General features: G+C 46.9%; 1 protein-coding gene across 8 annotated transcripts in view; it reads right to left on the bottom strand.

Moving 5' to 3' along the window:
- Positions 1 to 20,328, bottom strand: part of ANKS1A (ankyrin repeat and sterile alpha motif domain containing 1A) — a 1,304,293-nt gene that overhangs the window by 664,748 nt on the left and 619,217 nt on the right. For all 8 annotated transcript variants that reach the window (XM_086923222.1, XM_086923220.1, XM_086923226.1 and 5 more), the window contains one exon: positions 4,032 to 4,219. In XM_086923222.1, the coding sequence (XP_086779348.1) occupies positions 4,032 to 4,219 (188 nt within the window). The remainder of the gene's footprint in view (positions 1 to 4,031; positions 4,220 to 20,328) is intronic.

The following is a 20,328-nucleotide window of genomic DNA, read 5'->3' as shown; positions in this document are numbered from 1 at the left end:
GGTACAGCAAAATGTAAAGGGCTTGTAGCCTTGTCCATTCTCTTCCTCTGCTCTGGTGGAGCCTGCATGTATCCATCTTTTTCAAAGGTCAGTTGCCATTTTGAAGGATGGGCAACAGAACCAAGAGTGCAATTAATTATCTGGACTGTATGGGGATGAATCATCCGGTGATTTTGGGAGGTGTCAATCTATCATTTTTCAAGAATAGGCTCGACAGTTCCTAATCCCTGGCAGAACTTGCCGTCGGGCACCGATGGTCACTTCTCTGATGCGGATGGTCTCTGCTCTGACGCCGGCTTCTGTTTCGGAGCTGACGTAGGTGCCTGTGCAGGTCAGCTGAACTCAGAACCAGGGGTGACCTGCACTGAAGTACTCAGCCTCAATTCTTTTTTCAGCGTCCGAGCCGGGGAAAGGCATGTCCGAAAATGTTGGTTGTGCAGATCATGGCCTGAAGACAGTGGTAACCCGGCAATTTGTCGCTGCTGCTCCAAACTACCTGATCGATCTTTAAAGAGAAGCTGTTCTGCTTGGGGTCGGTGAAGATGTTAGGGTGGTACAGTATTCTGACTGCGCAAGACGATCATGGATTTTCAGGACGGGGCTGTCATCATGAGAGAAAGTCTCCTTATCTGCTAGGGCAAGGTGTTCCCCCTTGATGTCCTTTGTACCGAAAAGGTCCAGTGTGACATCTACGCTACTCCGTGACATTTCAAGTCAAGCCCGATGGTCGTGAAGAGGTTTCTTGAGCAGAAGGAGCGGCAAGTGTTGCAATCAGCATAGTTGTGCTCAATGGAAAGAGACAAATTAGAGACACCTTGGAGATCGGTCAGCGGATATTTTATGTGACACAGAGGGAGTGCTGAGTCTAACGACCAGAGAAGGCCTCAAAGGGCAAACGCCCACGTGGGCCTCAATGGAAGAAACCACCCAGTCGAGTCCTGAATCACCGAACCAAACTCTGGAGAAGTAGGAACACGATCGATAACAATACCAATTGGGATGGGAAAAGTGTAAACCAAGAAGAATGCACCACGGCGGGTCAAACCGGAGCAAATGTTCGAACCAGATGGCAAAAGAAAACAATCTGGCAAACAAATCGATCGCCATGAGCATTACCAGCAAAAGGAGTCGTCACAATACCATGGGACTAGAAAAACAACATGCACACATCCAAGCCGAATACTAGATGGCACAATTATGCAAAGAATGTGTATCTACAGCTACACATGCTTCAAACCACTGTTTTATCAAGTTTCTTTTTAAGCAAGCTTCTAAACACTTGAGAAGAGGTGTTATGAACATAAAAACCAATTGCCAGTCCAATGCTGACAGGGTTTAGATTTTAAATTCTAATAATGACAAATAGTCCCAGTTAACACCTAAAAGCAAAACAGGCCAGAATGTTACTTTATTGGTAAAAATAATATTTTTTTGGCTTAACATGGAAATGTAGGTTGCAGTATATAGCAAAACGTGGGATTAAAAAATCACAAGGTGCTGACAAAATAGATGTAGCATCAAAATCTGCTCTTAGTTCATGGTATCCCTGTTAGTATAAGTGATGTCACCTACCTATCAAGTATGAGAGGTATGACTGACATTTTCAAATACCTTATCAAGCATAACCTGCAAGATCTCTCTTTTGCCTGTGGGTGAAAGGACTCAGGAGACATCCTTTACACCAAACACCTGCCAAAATGTTGACAGTTAAAAAAAAAAATACAATTTGTCATCTCACCATCAGTTCCTTCAGGATATATTTTGTGGTTATTGGTATTTCGTGGATAAATTTGTAATCAACTGTTCAGAACACACACTTACGATCTCAGTGTAAATCAATAACAGCCACAATGGATCCCACACATCAGAACTCTCTCCTCTCCAAACTACTGAGGCTAAATTATATAACTGAGAAAACTTCAAATTTCCATATCCTCTACCGAGACTATTCTAACTCTAAAAGTGGACAGCTAACAATATCCTAAGAATACATTTTCAGGCTAAGCCATCAAAACAATTGGCACATAATTCACACAGTGAATACCATTTGAAATATGTGAAGACTCTTTAAAAAAAAATATTATTTCTTAAATGTTTACAAGTGTTTCATATGGTACATTAGGTTGCAATAAGAACTTATATACAATCAATAACCCTCATCTGCCCACTATCCTGGTGACATTGCCATATTATAAGCAAGAAACCACAAGTCAAATTGTCATGTGAGTTGTATAAATGGACAGTTAAGAACAAGCACTAGCCAAGCATATATGCTTTGTCTTCAGGAACGTTTTGCTTTGTCAATGGTTTTCAGTGATGCCGTACAGCATAGATAAAAAAAAGTTGCCATCACACATCCGCCCTCCTCAGTTTGTAGGCAGCCACAACATACATGTGCACCTTCATAATGACGTGGGAGCTTTTTCCCTTTTTATTTAAAAATCCAAGTTGTATCATATGCCAGGTGGGGCAAAAATGAAGAAATGCTACTGTGGCGATTGGACCATAGCCTGTGTGCATAGCTAAGTCGGCGGCCACCTGTGGGGAGGATCCAAAGAAACTTACCAAGCACCTCCTACGATTCAGGAAGTCCCTTAAAACCCTACTCTTCCCTTGAGTCGTCGACATCCCCTACTTTCATCCCTTAGGAGCCTGAGGTTTAGCGCTGGGATACTCGTGGGTGACTACGCGCTCTATAAAAACCTAAAATAAAATAAATAAAAGAATTGAGGACCCCCGGCCCGCTGCTTCCACAGGACCGCATGTGAGGAACTGGAGTACATCTGACCGCTGCCCCTCCCGGGCCGTGTGAGGAACTTACCGTAGAAAGCCGCTGCAGCTTCATTGCCCTCAGGCTCCGGTTACTCAGATCCTGCTGGTACGGGTAAGACTGGTTTAAGGACCAGGCAGCTCTGGGGAACTTGCATACCATATAGCGCTTCGGCACTAGAACACTTTTCGCTTTAACAAAGAGTCAGAGTGGGACTCCTGAGACTCCCGATTATTAGAAGGGCTTTACATGATTGTCGCCTATAGTGAATACCACAATTGCTAGCAAGAGAGGAGTGGGACCTGCCGATAAAACTCTAGAGCCCTAACCTTAGGGGACTGTTTGTATTGTTTTTGAATGTTGAATTTATTTTGAACTTGTATATAAATAGTCTTTTTCATAAAAGCAAGTATTTGACTGGACAATCATTTATTGCTGAACGTATTTGTGAGACTGTGTTCACCCTCCTGTGTCTAGCCCCCCCACCTCCCAAGAAGCCTTGCACTGCTCGAACTACTGATACCACAGAGAGTCAAGTGCTCAAAAGGTACTTCGGCCAGTTCCTCAGATCTATAGAAGGTCAGGCCCTGGGACATAAGGAGTAAAAGGCCTCAACCCCCAAGGTTGGGCCCAGTAAACGCTGCTTGCCACATGTCCCTCTGAACAATGTTCTGAAACACCATTTCAGAAATTATTTTTGGCCATGTATAACACTGCTGCCAGCTATCCTTTGATAAGAAAGAAGCTGCACGTTTTGGTTTTACGAGGAAAAAGGGGTACTGCTAGTGGCATTGGGCTAAGCTCTGTTATGACTTGCTAATCCCATAAGACAAGGGGTGGGTCAGAAACAGGCAGCCAGTCCGAGCAAGGCTCGAGCCTTACTTGGCTCATGAACTAATTTGAAAAGTTCTCCGAAAGGTGAAAATGCGCCCAGTTGCATTAGCAGCCATCACCATCTTTAATAACGGAGCATTCTGAAGCTGCATACATAACTTTACAGAGCGTCACAACAGAGACTTGCAGCAACAAGTAGAATGGAAGATGCCCTGTTTCCTAAGTGCAGAAATCTTGGCAGTATGGTTTAGAAAGAGGATAACAAAAAACATTTTACAGCTTAATACCTTCTGTTTTTTGTCCACCATTACAACTGTTTTAGATTTCTCTTGTTTTATTTGGCAGAACACGCTCTGTAAACCCGCACTTAAAGAAAATAACATAACCAAACACAACCCAAGAAAAAACACCAAACCTGGTTACGTACTGACTGAGCTTTCACCAACGAAGTTTCAGCCTCCTGGCCAAGTGAGTCCCGGTCCGATGACTTGCCACTCATCAAGCTATCTAGGGAATGGCAGGATGTGGCATTGTACAGGGCCTCATAGGGACACTCTTCCTCTGGGTCCCCAGCAAAATTTAAGTGTAGCTCAGACATGGCTTTTTCCACCTCTCCTAAAATTAAAAATTAAACATATTCATGGCATTATCGTGTAGTAATAATATGAAAGCCGTTGGGTAGGGATTAGAAGGATAGAAGCTCAAGAAGAAGAAACCGCCTTCACCCATTACTTCATATGACTCCAATCCTGCCTGGCCTACAGGATCACTCAAGCAAGGAACCTCTCCCCCTAGGAGAAGCCCACACATCTGCCACGAACAGTCAATTGGAGATCATGGCTATCCTATGTGAGAAATGAAGCTTAAATGATGCCCAGCAGAGAACTTTTTTAAAGTCATGGCTATAATAACATTTTGGAAAAAATACATCTATTGTAACGTGTATATAACTACTGTTTGAGCTTTCTTTCTATCAAATTAATTTTAATAGTTTTAAAATTAATATTATCCAGGTTTTTTGTTTTAATTGTCTGCAATAATTCATAGGATTTACATCTACACCATCATGTCTCAAAGTGGTTAATTTCTGATTTATACCAATATATCTGGGGTTACGAAGTCAGACTGGTAAGGGTCCCAAGCAGGGGGTATCTGTAATAAACCCCTAGCCTCAAGCAACTGGTCAGATAAAAACAAGTTACTTACCCGAACACTGTGATTCTCCAGTATGGATATGTTTTATAGATTCACATGCTTGAATCTTCCCCGTCAATGGTGGGAGCTCCACTATATTTAAAATAAGAAGTACTAAAAAGTACAATGAAAAAACCCAGAGAAAGCAAATGACATTGTTCACACTGGTTCTGCCAATCAAAGGATGGGCCCAGGACCCTCTCTCCCCCACAGAGCCACCATATACCTCAGATTTAGAGCACAAGCGAGACAATATATACATCTCAAACAATGAATATGCTACTTACCAGTATGCATCTGTTCTTGGCATGTAGGGCTGCTAACATTCATATCTTTGCATTAGATCGCCACCTAGTGTTGGGTCCGGATGATCGCACATTGTTGTCCTGGAAGAGTCTTCGAAGTATCCTGAGATGGGTGGCTCCTCCCCTGGACTACAGTGCGCATGGGCATCGGCTCCATCCCCAGATTGTTTTTAGCCATTGTGGCAGAGGATGGAGTGGCAAGTGTAAAGGATGTCCATGCTAATGATTGAATACAATAGTATATCTGCAGCTGCGACAGGCACCGGGGAGGAGGGTGGGCGATATGAATGTTAGCAGCCCTACATGCCAAGAACAGATGCATACTGGTAAGTAGCATATTCAGTTCGAGGCATGTGGGCTGCTAAATTCATATCTTTGCATAGAATACATAGCAGTCCCTCCATCAGCGGCGGTTGCCCGTGCCAGCTGCAGAAACCTGAAAAAGTGTCTTGAGAACAGCCTGCCCTACAGCCGCTTGCTGTTTGGAATGTACATCAACACAGTAGTGTTTTGTAAAGGTATGTGGTGTAACCCACGTGGCTGCTCTGCAAATATCCTCTAGAGGAATGTTTCCCAGGAAAGCCATGGATGCCCCCAACTTGCGTGTGGAGTGTGCCTTTGGGGGTATTGTTAAAGTGCGCTTGGCTTTATGATAACAGATTTGGATGCACTTAACAATCCATCTGGCTATTCCTGCTTTGGAAATTGGGTTGCCTTTGTGTTGTGGTGAGAAGGCAACAAAGAGTTGTTTTGTCTTCCTAAAGTGTTGTGTCCTGTCTATGTAGTACATCAATGCCCTCCGTACGTCCAAGGTATGGAGCATCCTTTCCGCCACTGTTTGTGGGTTTTGGAAGAATGCAGGCAAATCGATAGTTTGGTTGAGATGAAAATGTGACACCACCTTTGGAAGGAATTTGGGGTTAGTACGTAGTACCACCCTATTTGGATGAATCTGGATGAAAGGCTCCTGTATCGTGAGTGCTTGCAACTCACTTACGCGTCTTAGTGACGTAATGGCAATTAGGAAAGCAACTTTCCACGTTAGGAATTGCAGTTCGCACGAGTGCATTGGCTCAAACGGTGGTCCCATCAGCCTGGTGAGGACCACATTGAGGTTCCACACGGGAGCTGGCGGTGTTCTTGGGGGAATGACTCGTTTCAGTCCTTCAAGAAACGCTTTAATGGCTGGCACCCTGAAGACTGAGAGATGCTGCCTATTTTGAAGGTAAGCTGCGATGGCGGATAGATGTATCCGAATAGAAGTGTACGCTAGTTTGGACTTGTAAAGGTGTAACAGATAGCAAATGATGTTAGGGATAGATGCATCTAGCGGGTTTATGTCATTGTTTGCACAGTAAATGACAAAACGCTTCCATTTTGCGGCATAGCATGCTCTGGTTGACGGCTTCCTTGCCTCCTTGATGATGTTCATGCATTCAGGAGGTAGGTTCAGGTATCCAAACTCTAAGACTTCAGGAGCCAGATCGCTAGGTTGAGCTGTTGCGGATCTGGATGCTGAATTTCTCCATGGTTCTGCGTCAGAAGTCTGGGCGTGAGGCGCAGTCTTTGATGCGGGACCACTGAGAGCTCGAGGAACGTGGTGTACCATGCCTGGCGCGCCCACGTTGGAGCAACTAGGATGAGTGTCATGGAGTGTTGCCGTAGTTTCCTCGCCACCAGTGGTATCAGGGGTGTCGGGGGAAAAGCGTAAGCAAATTTGCCTGACCAGTTCATCCATATCGCATTGCCCTGCGATTGGGGGTGTGGGAACCTGGCGGCGAAGCTTTGGCATTTTGCGTTCTCCCTTGTGGCGAACAGGTCTATGTCTGGACGCCCCCACCTTTGGAAGTACGGCTGGAGTACCGATGGATGTATCTCCCACTCGTGCATTTGATGACTGTATCTGCTGAGCAGATCCGCCATCTGATTGTCCTTCCCCGGGAGGTGTTCTGCCATGAGGAAGATGTTCCTCTGAATGGCCCACTTCCACATGCTCTGAGCCAGGTGAGACAGCTGTGGTGAGTGGGTGCCCCCCTGTTTTTGGATGTAGTACATCGCGGTCATGTTGTCCGTCCGGACTAACACCACCTTGTTGCACAGATGTACAATGAAGGACTTGAGCGCCATGAAGATCGCCATCAGTTCCAGATAGTTGATGTGCATCTTCTGTTGCTGCGTCGTCCATAGTCCCTGCACTGTGTAAGTTAGCAGGTGTGCTCCCCATCCCTGGAGAGATGCGTCCGTTGTCAGGATAACCTGTGGCACTGGCTCCTGGAACAGTCGGCCCTTGCAAAGGTTGTGTGGAGTCCACCAATGCAGAGAGTTGTATGCCCGACTGGTAACCAACACTAGGTCTGTTAATTGTCCCTGAGCCTGTGTCCACTGATTTGCTAAGCACTCCTGGAGCGGGCGCATATGCAACCGTGCGTGAGGGACTATGAAGATGCAGGAGGCCATCATGCCTATCAACTGCATGAACACTCTTGCTGGAAGTGAGTGTCCCGGTCTGAACTTCTGGATTAAAGTCTGTATGCCGTCTATCCTGACCTGGTTCGGTTGTGCCGAGGCCGTCAGGGTATTTATTGTCGCTCCCAGAAACTGCCGGACGTGAGCCGGCTGAAGGTGTGACTTCGGGTAATTCAACGAGAAACCCAGGTCGTGAAGGAGGTGAATGGTAGTCGACATGTCCGCGGCGCACTGCTGTTCCGATCTGGCTTGAACGAGCCAGTCGTCGAGGTAGGGGTAGACATGGATGTTCTGCCTCCTGAGGTGCGCTGCTACAGTCGCCAGACACTTGGTAAAGACCCTCGGGGCAGTTGTGACTCCGAAGGGTAGGACTTTGAACTGATAATGCGTGCCCTGGATAGTGAACCTGAGGTACTTCCTGTGGGACGGATGTAACGGAATGTGGAAATAAGCATCCTTGAGATCTAAGGTTGCTAAGAAGTCTCCTTTGTTTAACATAGGAAGAATCTGTTGCAGTGTAAGCATGTGGAAATGCTCTGACAGTATGTACAGATTGAGGGGACGGAGATCCAGAATTGGCCGCAGAGATCCATCCTTCTTTGGAATGAGGAAGTACAGGGAATAAACCCCTGTGCCTTCTTCCCCCACCGGCACGAGCTCGATTGCCCCTTTTTGCAGCATTACCAACACTTCTTGCTGCAATAAGTGCAAGTGCTCTGCGGACATAGGTCTTTGCCTTGGTGGAATGTTGGGTGGAGTGGACTTTAACTCTAGACAATAACCGTACTGGATAAGCTGTCGCACCCACCTGTCTGTGGTGATGTTGGTCCAGACGGGCAGGAACTGCTGTATTCTCCCCCCGACAGGTGTTAAATGGTCGGGGGGCAGTGACAGAGAGTCACTGGTTGCTTGGGGCAGAGGAGCGTGAGTTGTTGCCTCCTTTGCCACGTCCTTTGTTGCTGTTTCCCCTGTAGCCCCTCTTGTTTTGTTTGGGGTACGAGGACTGTGCTCCACCTCTAGGGAACTGCGACTGTTGACCCATCTGTCCTCTGGTGACTCCACGGGCACCTGAGCGACGAAAAGTATTGCCCCGAAACTGCTGAGATTGTAGGGCCCCCATCGATTTAGCAGTTTCAGTGTCCTTTTTAATCTTTTCCAGGGTGGTGTCAACATCTGGACCAAACAGTCTATCCGGATTGACTGGTTGATTAAGTATGGTTGTTTGAATGTCAGGTTTGAACCCCGATATGCGGAGCCAAGCCTGTCTTCTGAGCATGACACTGGTGTTAACTGCCCTAGCAGCTGTGTCCGCGACATCAAGTGCGCACTTAATGGCCGCGTTGGAGATCAGTTGTCCCTCTTGTATAAGCATTTTGGTGCCCTCTTGAAACTGCTGAGGCAGGTGTTCTACAATCTGCTCTAGTGTGTCGTAATGTGAACGATCATAACGTGCCAGTAGTGCCTGTGTATTAGCAATACGCCAGAAGGTGGCAGCCTGTGCAGCCACTCTTTTGCCTCCTGCCTCTAGCACCTTGGACTCCTTATCCGGGGGAGGAGCTTCACCCGTTGTTTGGGAGTTGGCCCTCTTGCGTGCGTTTGCTACCACCAAGGAGTCAAGCGGCAACTGTCCACGAATGTATGCAGGGTCTGCAGGCGCTGGTCTGTACTTTTTTTCAATACGTTGGTTGACCACCCTCGCCCTGGTAGGCTCTTTAAAGATGTCCGCAGCGTGCTTGAGGACCCCTTTGAGCATAGGCAGTGTCTTTACATTTCTTTCCGACACTGCAAAAGTGTCGAATAGAAAGTCTTCCTCAACTGGGTCAGCATGCATGTCCACATCATGATTGGCAGCTGCCCTCTCCATTAGTGCGTGAAAACCTGCAGAATCCTCCGTAGGGGATGCACGTGTACCGAAGGACTGTGGCTCTTGCCCCACGTCTTGGTTGCCCTGGTCCCCAATGCCATAGTAAGAATCTGGCTGTGAATCAGGTTCATTTACTGGGAACGTGTATTGTTCATCTTCCCCATAGTCCCCACTGTCAGAGTGGTCTGGAGACGGTGTTGGGCTCCTTCCCTGAGGAGGTAGAATAGGTTCCATGAGGACAGGGGCGTCCTGTGGAAACTTCTTCTTCTTCAGAGGAATGACGTAGGATTCCACCGGCTGCGAAGTGATCTTTCTTTTGTAAAGCGTCAACTTCCCCGTGTCCGCATCTATAAAACACTCCGAATCCTCTTCGGGGTCGATCCCTTGACCTGAAGACGTTCCCACCGTAGAAGAATCCGACTTCTTTGGCGTCGATTTAGAGGAAAAAGCCTTTGGCACCACCTTAGGAGGCAGAAGGAAGAGGAGCTTGCTTGCCGGCTTGTCCGGGACATCTGCCGCCTTCTGCGTCGATGGCGTTGGCGTCGACGAGGAAAGAACCTTGTCCTTAATTCTTTGTAGCGAAGCGGCCACGAGAGATGCGTCGGTGACCGATGACTTTGGCACCGACGTGGTGACCTTGCCCTCGGATGCGACGTTCCGGAGGTCTTTATGAGGGATGGACGGCGCCGACCCCGAGTCCTTGGAGCGAAGCGCAGATGTCCCCGCTGGAGCCGGTGCTGTGACGGTTGCTTTAGCAGGCTTCGCCGGCGCCGGCGAGCTTGTCTTGTGCGTGCCACTTTTCTTAGAGGATCTCTCCTCTGGCGCTGATTTCGACCCTGTGGAATCGCCGTGTTTCTTCGACTTCTGTGGACCGGAGGTCGACGGAGTCGATGAGGCCGTCGTCTTACTTGTTTTCGCCGTAGCGACCGCCATCTTAGGGACGTTCGAGTCCTTCACTTTCGGTTTCGGTTTCGGGTCGGCCATTTTAGGTGTAGTCGAGACCGTTGCTTTCAGTTTCGGTTTCGAAACCCTAGGCGCAGCAAGTTTGTCCGTGGCCGGGCCGACAGGCGGGGCCGTGGCTTGCGCTACAGGGTCTTGGGTAAGGCCGACAGGCGATCCCGCGACCCCCTCGTGATGTTCTTCAACTTCGGGGCATAGCTCGTCCTCTGAGCTATCTTCCTCGGCCCCATAAACCATGGCGTCGTCCCCTACCTCGTCGACGTATTCAAGGCCCTGACCCACGACTCCGTCGTCGTCATATTCCGGATCGGCCTCGACCTCCGTCTCAGGCGGGGAGATTTGAAGATGATGGCTCTGGTCCTCTTCTTCTTGTTCATCGAAGATGTTATCTGGATCCGGGGCCGTTTGCTTGGCCACAAGGCGCACCGCGCGCCGAATCGTGAGAGTCTTCTTCGACCTGAACTTCGCACAGGCCCGGCAACTTCCTTCGTCATGGTCTGGCGAAAGGCACTTATTACATACCGGGTGTACGTCTATATGTGGGTATTTGGACCCACAGAGCGGGCAGAGTTTAAACGGACTCCGCTCCATGTTGGGAACTTAGTGTCGAGTCGCGATGAGAAGGCCTCGATGTCCGAAGAGTTGTAAGAAACTCCGGTGATTCCGGCTCCGGGAGACGGAAGAAACTCGAGACCGTACGCAAACAATACCGACGTTAAGAACCCAGCCTTTAGGCCGTGAAAAAAAAATGTTTATTCGGTTCCGACGGAGAGACGTCGAGACCGCATCCGAACCCAATGGCGGAAAAAAACAATCTGGGGATGGAGCCGATGCCCATGCGCACTGTAGTCCAGGGGAGGAGCCACCCATCTCAGGATACTTCGAAGACTCTTCCAGGACAACAATGTGCGATCATCCGGACCCAACACTAGGTGGCGATCTAATGCAAAGATATGAATTTAGCAGCCCACATGCCTCGAACCCAAGTTTGCGGATTCTTCCACCTCTTGTGATGGTGGGGTAGCAGACCCCTCCAATCATAACAATGCTGCTCTCCTCCAACAAGATAATCACATACAAGAAAAAACAGGCCACGGCTGTGTGTTTACTTAATAAAAGCAGCAAAACCATCCAATGTGTTTCGGAGCTCACCGTTCCTTGTTCACGGGTCAGTTACATTACTGACCAGTGAGCATAGAGCGATGAGTTCCAATACACGTCTGGAATTTTTGCTGCTTTGACTGAATAACACGCAGAAGGAATTGAACCACGGTCCGTCGCTTCATATATGTGATTATCGTATGAGGTATTAGAGTGGCAGGCCTAAACAGGAAGGTGGATGGTTCGCATGATAATCTATGAAAGCGATCAATACTGGTGAACCACAGTGTACAGGCAAGTACGTTATTTGTTTCTCTAGTATTGAATCTTTCATAAGATTCACATGCTTGAATCAGAGCAGCTAGCAGTAAGTAAACAAAGCATGTAGGTAGAAACACTCTTAAAGAGGTGTACCTGAAATAAGATATCAAGCATTGTGACACTTATCAGCGAGCAAAAAGAGCTGGAACACAGGCAATCAATCACACTAATACCTTAACATAAAGCATATGAGCAATAAAACAAAGTAAAATATAATCTGTACTTTAATGAAAAAGGTGACTTAAGACTACCTGCCCAACAGCCACATTCACCTTCCATGCTGAATCCAAACAGTAATGCTTGGTGAAAGTAGGGGCATTCAATAATTTTGCTGCCCTGTAAACGGCTGGAAGCGACACTCCTGCAAATATGCCTGTGGATGTAGCCATCTTCCTGGTCGAGTGTGCGGCCACTTTTCCCAACAGTGGCCTTCCTTCTTTGTCGTGGTAAAAAGTAATAGCTGTTGTACCCAGCGAGCTATGCTGCTGCTGGAGAGTGCATATCCTTTTTTAGGAGGTGCAAAGAGATGAGAAGCTGATCAGATTTTCTGAAGAGTTTTGTCCTGTAATGTAGAATTTCAAGCAGCGTTTGACATCCAGAGAATGAAGAGCCTTTGCCGCCACCGAAGGATTCTTAAAGGATGCTGACAAAATTATAGATTAATTCAAGTGAAAAGAGGTAGGAACCGTAGAAATTAATTTTGTCCTAAACAATAATTTATCGTCTTTGAATTGTAGAAAAGGCTCAGAGATTGTAAATACCCGAATCGCTCTAACCCTCAAGGCCGACTTCAGGGTCAATAGAAGGCCCGTCTTCCACGAGACATACTTTTTAGTCTGTATTATGAATAGGTTTCGAAAGGTGGCTTAATTAACTGGGAAAGAGCTGTATTTAACTGCCAGGATGTAGCTAGGGGAATTGATTGGTGAGAAAGCCCTAAACAAGCCTTTAATAAATTCATTTTCCAGTCAAGTGGACAATAGAGAGATTTGCCCAGTCTTTCTGCAGAATCTGGAAATTGCTGCTAAATGCACCTTGGTGAATAGTGTGCCAAGTCTGATTTTGACAAGTGAAGAAGATACAGCAACTGCTCTGATGTAGATCATTTTCAATACACCAACATCAAAATCTCTTCCATTTTGCAATATAAGATTTATTTATGGAAAAAGCTTGACTGTTCCAGGATAGATTTCCACTCTGTTGGTATAACTAGATATCCAAACTCGTGTTCATGAGATGCCAGGCTGACAAATTGGCATACTTTATTTGTGAATGTAATATCTGGCCATTTCTCATTGAGATTAGGTTGTTCATTGGCTGGAAGTGGATGGGTGGGCATAGCCACTGTAGAAGTTCTCTATACCAATTACTGTCTGGGCCATGCCGGGGCTATTAGAATAAGATGACATGCCTCTTTCTTGACTTTTGTAACATCCTGAGAATGAGAGGGAAGGATGGAAATGTTATGTTATGTTATGGGATCTTATATAGCGCACGGCTGCCCCAGCAAAGGGGCGTCCCGGAGCTTTGCAAAAAGAAGGGAAGTAAGCTACAGCGGATGGAAACCTGGGACTCACACACCTAGAGGTTTAGCAGAAAAGGTGGGTTTTTATGGCCTTTCTGAATGACAGCAGGTCGTTAAGACCGCACATTTGGGAGGGTAAAGCATTCCAGAGCTTAGCTACAAGGTGCCGGAAGGAGCGGCCGCCCATCCAGGCCAGCTTAAAATGGGGGACAACTGCCAAGTTTTGGCCTTCCGAACGAAGAGCACGACGGGGTGTGTATGCTGTTAAAAGAGGGCTCAGCCTAGGTGTCGAGGTAGTTTTCAAGACCTTGAATGCGAGACATAAGGTTTTAAAATGAATCCTCTTCTCTACCGGAAGCCAGTGGAGTTTAATGAGCGTGCTACGCACAGATTTAAAACGAGGGAGGCCTGTCAGGGCTCTAGCCGCAGCGTTCTGGACTCGCTGAAGTCTAGATTTTTCGGCCTGATTTTCTCCCACAAGTAGAGAGTTTGCATTGTCCAGGCTTGAGAGAATACCTGACTGCACCACTAGCTGGCGTGTCTGGGGGTCGAAAAACTTTAGGATCGGCTTGAGGTTCCGAAGGATCCCGAAGCACGTTGCCGCAACTTTTTTGGTCTGGTGGGTAAAATTGAGGACAGAGTCCATCCAGACTCCAAGATGTTTCACCTAGCTTTTAGGCTCCGGCAGATTACCAAGTGCCTCGGGCCACCATTTGTCATCCAAGGCCGCCGTCTCTTTACCCACCAATAAGACCTCAGTTTTACCAGCGTTAAGCTGTAAGTAATTTGAGGTCAACCAGCTTGTAATGTCAGTGAGGCCCTGTTTAAAATTCTGTGCACTCAGGCCATCCTCCTCACTTAATGTTACCACTATCTGGGTGTCGTCAGCATACGATACTAACGACAACCCCCGTCTCTTGGCCACCTCAGCCAGTGGTTGAACATAAATATTAAATAAGGTAGGACTGAGTGCAGACCCCTGCGGCACTCCTTGACTGATACGGCGCTCTTTGGACAGGAACAGGGGAGTGGAGACTCGAAATGACCTGTCTGATAAAAATGCCTTAAACCAGTTCAGGGCTTGTCCCGATACACCTGCCTCCTCCAGCAGGAATAGCAACACTTCGTGGGACACCGTGTCGAAGGCAGCACTGAGCTCTAACAATATCAGTGCTGCCGTCTTACCGGAATACAAAATGGACCGGAGATGTTCTGTGACACTCAAGAGTGCCGTCTCGGTGCTATGTCCTGCGCGGAAGCCATGTTGGGAAATATCTAAGATGGAATTAGATATAAGGAATTTAGTCAGGGTAGTATTGACATGGGATTCAGCTACTTTGGCTGGCCAGGGGAGCAGCGAGATGGGTCTGAAGTTCTCGGGCAAAGAGGGGTCTAATATGTTTTTTTTTAATGATGGGAGATACCCAGGCCTGCTTCAATCTGGTGGGTATAGTGGCAGTGGAGAAGGATAGATTTATAATGTCTCCTAGAGGACTGAATACAGTCCAGTCCTTTGCTCTAAAAAGGTCAGATTTCAGGGGGTCAGCAGGTGAACCTGTTTTGATTTTGTCACAAACTTTGAGGAGCTCCTCTTGGTTCAGCAAAGGAATCTCCATGAGTTTATGGGTGGCCCTGGTGGCTGAGGCTTTGAGACATGACCTGGCAGGAAAAGCGTTATATATCTTCTGAATCTTGTCAATAAAGAAGGATGCCAGGTTCTCACAGTGTGTCGGGAGGGTATTTAATTCCTCTGCTGTTTTTTTTATACTTAGCTCTTTTAATATTTTAAATATAGTTTTAGATGGGCATTGGCTACAACTAATCTCCTTAGCATAGTACGAGGCTCGAGTTCTACAGATAGTTCTGTGATAGTTCTTTTGTAGTTGGACATATTGTGATTTCAGCACAGGGTCATAGGCCTTTCTCCATTTGCGCTTGGCAATATTGCAATCTTTCCTGAGGGAAGTGAGTTCTTCATTGTACCACGGACTCGACTCTTGGGAGCGTGCCCTGTTCCAGCTAGCTGGTATAAGGGCATCTAGTGCCTGGGTGATCCAGTTGCAGAAGCCCTCGTAACCTACTTCAACGTCTTCGTTGATTTTAGGGGGGTCAGCCTTGAGGAGTACGTGAAATTCTTCGAGGCGGAGTTTTCTCCATGGTCGCTTTAGCACGCGCTGGGCAGGTTACGATTTGGATGTACCACTAATAGGTATAGTCATAATCACCAACAGGTGGTCGGTCCAAGTCATGGGGATAGGGGCCTCTACTGTCACGTCCTCCAAATTGGAAAAGATGGGGTCTAGGAGGTGGCCACCGATGTGCGTGGAGCCACTGACTAACTGGCAGAGCTGAAACGCGGCCAGATCTGCAAGCAGACTGCTAATCCTCTTGTCTGTGGTGAGATCGAAATGGATGTTTAGGTCCCCAAGAATATTGAAATTGGCTGTCATTGTTACCAAAGAGCATACGGTTTCAAGGAGGGCCTTAAAACTACTGTCATGTCCCGGGGGGTCTATAAATCAGGATTCCGGACAGAGTTAACTGCAGATTAATTTTGACACTATAGCGGGCGCTTTCGCTACCTTCGATGTCCATTTTTGTGAATAGGCAGGCATTTTGGGATTTGGCCAACATCGCTATGCCTCCACCCCTTGAATGTCTATTTATCGTGTATGCAGAGTATCCTGATGGAGTGGCAAGATTAATAACGGAGTGCATGTCTTCTTGTAGCCAGGTCTCCGTAAGGAATAGAATGTCTAAGGCGTAGTTTTTAATTAGATCCTGAATTTCCAGATGATGTTTGGGTAGGGATCTAACATTAAGTTGCACAACCATGATTTGCTGCTGAGGAAGGTCAACAAAAGACCGGAGTGACAGAGGTCTACGAAGGCTATAGCCACATGGGCACTTAAAGCTGCCTTTCTGGTGTAATAATGAACATGTCTTACATGTAGCGCCTGGAGCGTTAAGATTTAGAAGATCTCCTGAGGAGTAGACAACAGATCCCTCCCTTACCGCACTAAGGTCCCTGGCGAGAGGCGACGTACAGGCGCGGACGGGTGCAAAGGTAAACATTCCTGTCCACTGTACCTGAAGTGCATTTCCCCAAGACCCTACTGAGGGAACCTGCTTGCCAACCTTTCACACTTTTTGCTAAATAGAGTTGTGAAGGTCAAGTTTTTGGGTACCCCATTCTTGAAGACATGAGACAGCTGTCTGGGTCAATTTCCCATTCATGGCATTGACTGGTTGCCATGCTGAGAGAACTTGCCCATATACGGTCTATGCCCGGGACATGTTCGTCTTGCAATGAAGTTTTGTATTTTAGAAACCACTGCCAAATCTGATGAGAGGTTCTTTCATCTCGTGCCCCCTTGCTTGGCAAGGTAAAACCTAGTTGCAGTGGTGTACGTTCTGACAGGAAAGAGGATCTGCAATTTCTGGGTAGAAACAACTGTAGCCCTTGGAAAATGTCCTTTAGTTCTAGCATGTTGATGTGCATCTGCGCTTCCTGGACAGACCATTTTCGGAAGAACTCTAGCTCCTGGAAATGTGCTCCCCAACTGCCCAAAGAAGCATTGTTGTCATTCTGAAACTTGGCCATGCCACTTTGAAGGAAAGACCTGGAGAAATATTGCCTTCCTTTCCCCACCATGACAAAGCTTTCCAAATCATAGAGTTGATGTCAATGATATTCTCGAACAAGCTGTGAATTTGATTCAAATAAGCATCTAGCTGCTCCTGTAGAGGTCTCATTTTTAGACAGCAGTTTGGAATTAATGGGATGCACGAGGATAGCACCCTCAACATTGATTTGCATATCCGCACTGAAGTGCACTTTCATCTTAGAAAGAAAGCAGCCTTCTGTATTATTCTCTGAATCTCTCTGTAGTCTGATAAGCTCTGGCAACTGTGATATCTAGAATGGCCCCTAGAAATACCAATGACTCAGTTGGAATGAGAGATGACCTTTCCATATTTCGTTGCAGCCCCAGAGACTTAAACAGATGCAGACAAGCCAAGGTAGATTCTTTGCAGAGTGGAATGTGGAGCCATTTATCAACCAATCGTCCAGGTAGGTGAATACCAGGTGACTGTCTTCTCAAGAAAGCATTGACTTGCACCATGCATTTTGTAAAGACCCTGGGAGTCTATCATAGACCAAAAGGGAGAACCTTCAATTGATTGTGGCCCACTACGACCTCGAACATCAAGAACAGACAATGGTTTATGTGAATGGGAATGTGGAAATATGCGTCTAAGATCAAAAGACGTAATGAAATCTCCTCTGTTGACTATCAGAAGAATCTCCTGCAATGACAGCATTCTGAAGGTTTTAAAAAAATATATGTTTGTTTGTTTAGCTGTCTGCGGTCCATGGCCTGTCTCCATTTTCCACACTTTTTCTTTATTAGGAAGAAGTTGGAATAGAAGCTGCGTTGTCGGAAAGGATCTTCCTCTACTGCTCCTTTCAAGAGAACACGGAAATATCCAGCGTTAGGAGAGTAAGGTGTTGATGCCATCTCTTGGGAGGAGGATGAAAGGGGGGCTTCTGAACAAATTCCAGGGTGTAACCCTGATGTATGATCTCCAACGCCCATTTGTCCAAGGTGATCCTCTTCCATTTGGTTGTCAAAAGCGGAGAGGTGGTGGTTCGAATGTGGTCTGTGGTGGTAAAAGGTGACTAGTTCCGGAGAAACGTCACTGACGTCTTGCAGAATGTTGGGCTTTCCTCCCAGGAAAGGCCTCCTTCAAGCTGACTGTCTCGAGTAATCCTAGGGTCGATATACTTGCTGTGCGTATGGCTGGTACCTGTACGACTGGTAAGAGGATCAATGTGTAAATTGTCCTCTTCCTCCATGAAAGGACAGAAAATGCTTCTGTTGTAGTGTTCCTAGAGAATGCGTTGTGTCCTGGTCAGCCTTGATGGCCTAAAGGGAGTTATACACGTGCTTGCTGAGTAAATTCTCCCCATCAAAGGGCATATCCAATAACTTGGCTTGGACATCTGGGCAAAATGAGGTAGCCTTTAACCAACCCCATCGGTGCAGGACCGCAATCTGCCTAAAGGCGAAAGAAGATACGTCCATTGCTGTATCAATAATCTCTGACAACGCCATGGCACCCTCCTGCAGAATGTCTTCTTACCCTCCTTTTTTTTTTCAATCTTCGGGAAGGTGGTCGAGAAGAGAAGCAAAATGGGACCACATTTGGCAGTCATAGCGACCTAGAAAGGCCAGTGCGTTTGACGTTGGCTGCCATAGCTGCAAAGCGTTTGCCACTGTTGTCGTGTCTTCATCCTTCCTAGTCTGCTGGAGCTGAACAAGGGGCAGACGGGCTCCTGGATCTTCGCTGTGCTGCTTGCATTACCACTGAATCTGGACGAGGATGCCCTATCAAGCATGCCGGGGAGGAATATGGGGCCATATATTTTTTGTCCATGCGAGGAGCCACAGCAGTGACTGAGGCTGGGTTCTTGATTAATTTAAAACCTTCCTCCCATATGTAAGAGACAATAGGGGTCCATCTGACTGATTTCTTTCATGAGTCCTTGAAATCCTACAGAAAACATTCTGTTTGAGCGGGAGAGGCAGATGAAATCTCTTGGAAGCACGTTTCATTATTTCATAAAATCCACGATGTCCTCAGGAGGAGAACTTGCAGAAAAAGGTGTAGGTGACGGAGATGATGGAGTGATAGTCATTACATTCCTGATTTAGTGCATCTGGGTCTTGGAGTAATTCTCTTTCCTTGGGCTGATCTGGATCGCTTTCAATATAATCATTCCTGATGGCTATGGTGGGAGGTGTAGGTCGGATTTCCTGAGTCCGTTCTGGTACGGGACTTGGTGGCAAAGGTACCACAGCAAGTGCCTCTGTGAGTCCCGGAGCTATAGGGACTGGTGCATGTGTTTCGGGAAAGCGCTTATAACAATCATTTTGCATGTGTCTTAAGTCAGTGACTAAGGAGATGGGCATTGCGATGGTACTCTACCTGCAGCATGATGTTCATCATCGTGCTCGTCGTAGGGATAGTGCTCTTCAAAGGACTTGTATCAGTGGGATATGGGCTGCTGCCGGTCCGTGAATTAATAGTCTCCTTCTAAGTAACTGGGAGTGTCCCTGCCAGGATCCTCCTCATCCTCCGAATCCTGACACTTAACTTGCAATTATGAAGGGCTGTATGCAAGCCCGAAAGTCCCTTCATAGGCTGATTCCTCTGGGTCAAGAAGTTGGGAGGGAGGTAGTTGGGACACCTTGCTGGGTGACGTCAAATCTGGTCGGAGTTGAGCAGAGACATTTTCAGCAAGAATGCTGCTTTTTTGTGCCTTGTCGATTAGGTCGTCGACAAAGGCAACTTCTTTATAATGGTCACAGTCGAAGACACTGGTATCGATGGTGACTTGAATACTGATGTTGACAATCATCAACTGGAAGATCATCGCCATTGACTAGGTGGTAGACGTCACGTCCCTCGTTGATGAAGCCGTTGTCATTCAAGTGACTGTGCTCACAGACGTTAAAGGAGTAGCTGTCTATGAAGTTTTCGTTGAAGCTGGTGTCCTCGACGAAGGGTCTGTCAACGGTCTTATTGTCGACAGGTCATTTTCTGAGGAGCAAGAGGTACAGAAGATGAGGTGTACAATTTCTTCTACCTAGAGCCTGTAAAGGAGTCCTTAGAAGCTGCGATTTTCAGATTGTTTGCGTTTTCTCTCTGGTGGAGAGTGACTAGGACCCTCCTCCTTGTCTGAACCAGATCGGGATCTGGACTTTTTCTTTTGAAGCCATAGTTTACAGAAAAGGTTCTGCAGTGCTTACAATCCTTTGACTTATAGTTAGGCAGTAAACAAAATAGGAACTCCTTATGAGGATCTTCAGAAAATAGTCTTGCCTTTCCACAGGACCGGTATGTCCTAAAAAGGCTTTCCTTAAATCCTCCAGACATACTGAAGGTAAAACACAGTACCTTAAAGCTGAATCCAAAGAAA

The sequence above is a fragment of the Lissotriton vulgaris genome, chromosome 5 (assembly GCF_964263255.1).
Source record: "Lissotriton vulgaris chromosome 5, aLisVul1.2, whole genome shotgun sequence".
NCBI lineage: Eukaryota > Metazoa > Chordata > Amphibia > Caudata > Salamandridae > Lissotriton > Lissotriton vulgaris.
Note: the sequence above shows the minus strand (reverse complement) of the source record. Positions and strands in the feature narration are given on the sequence as shown.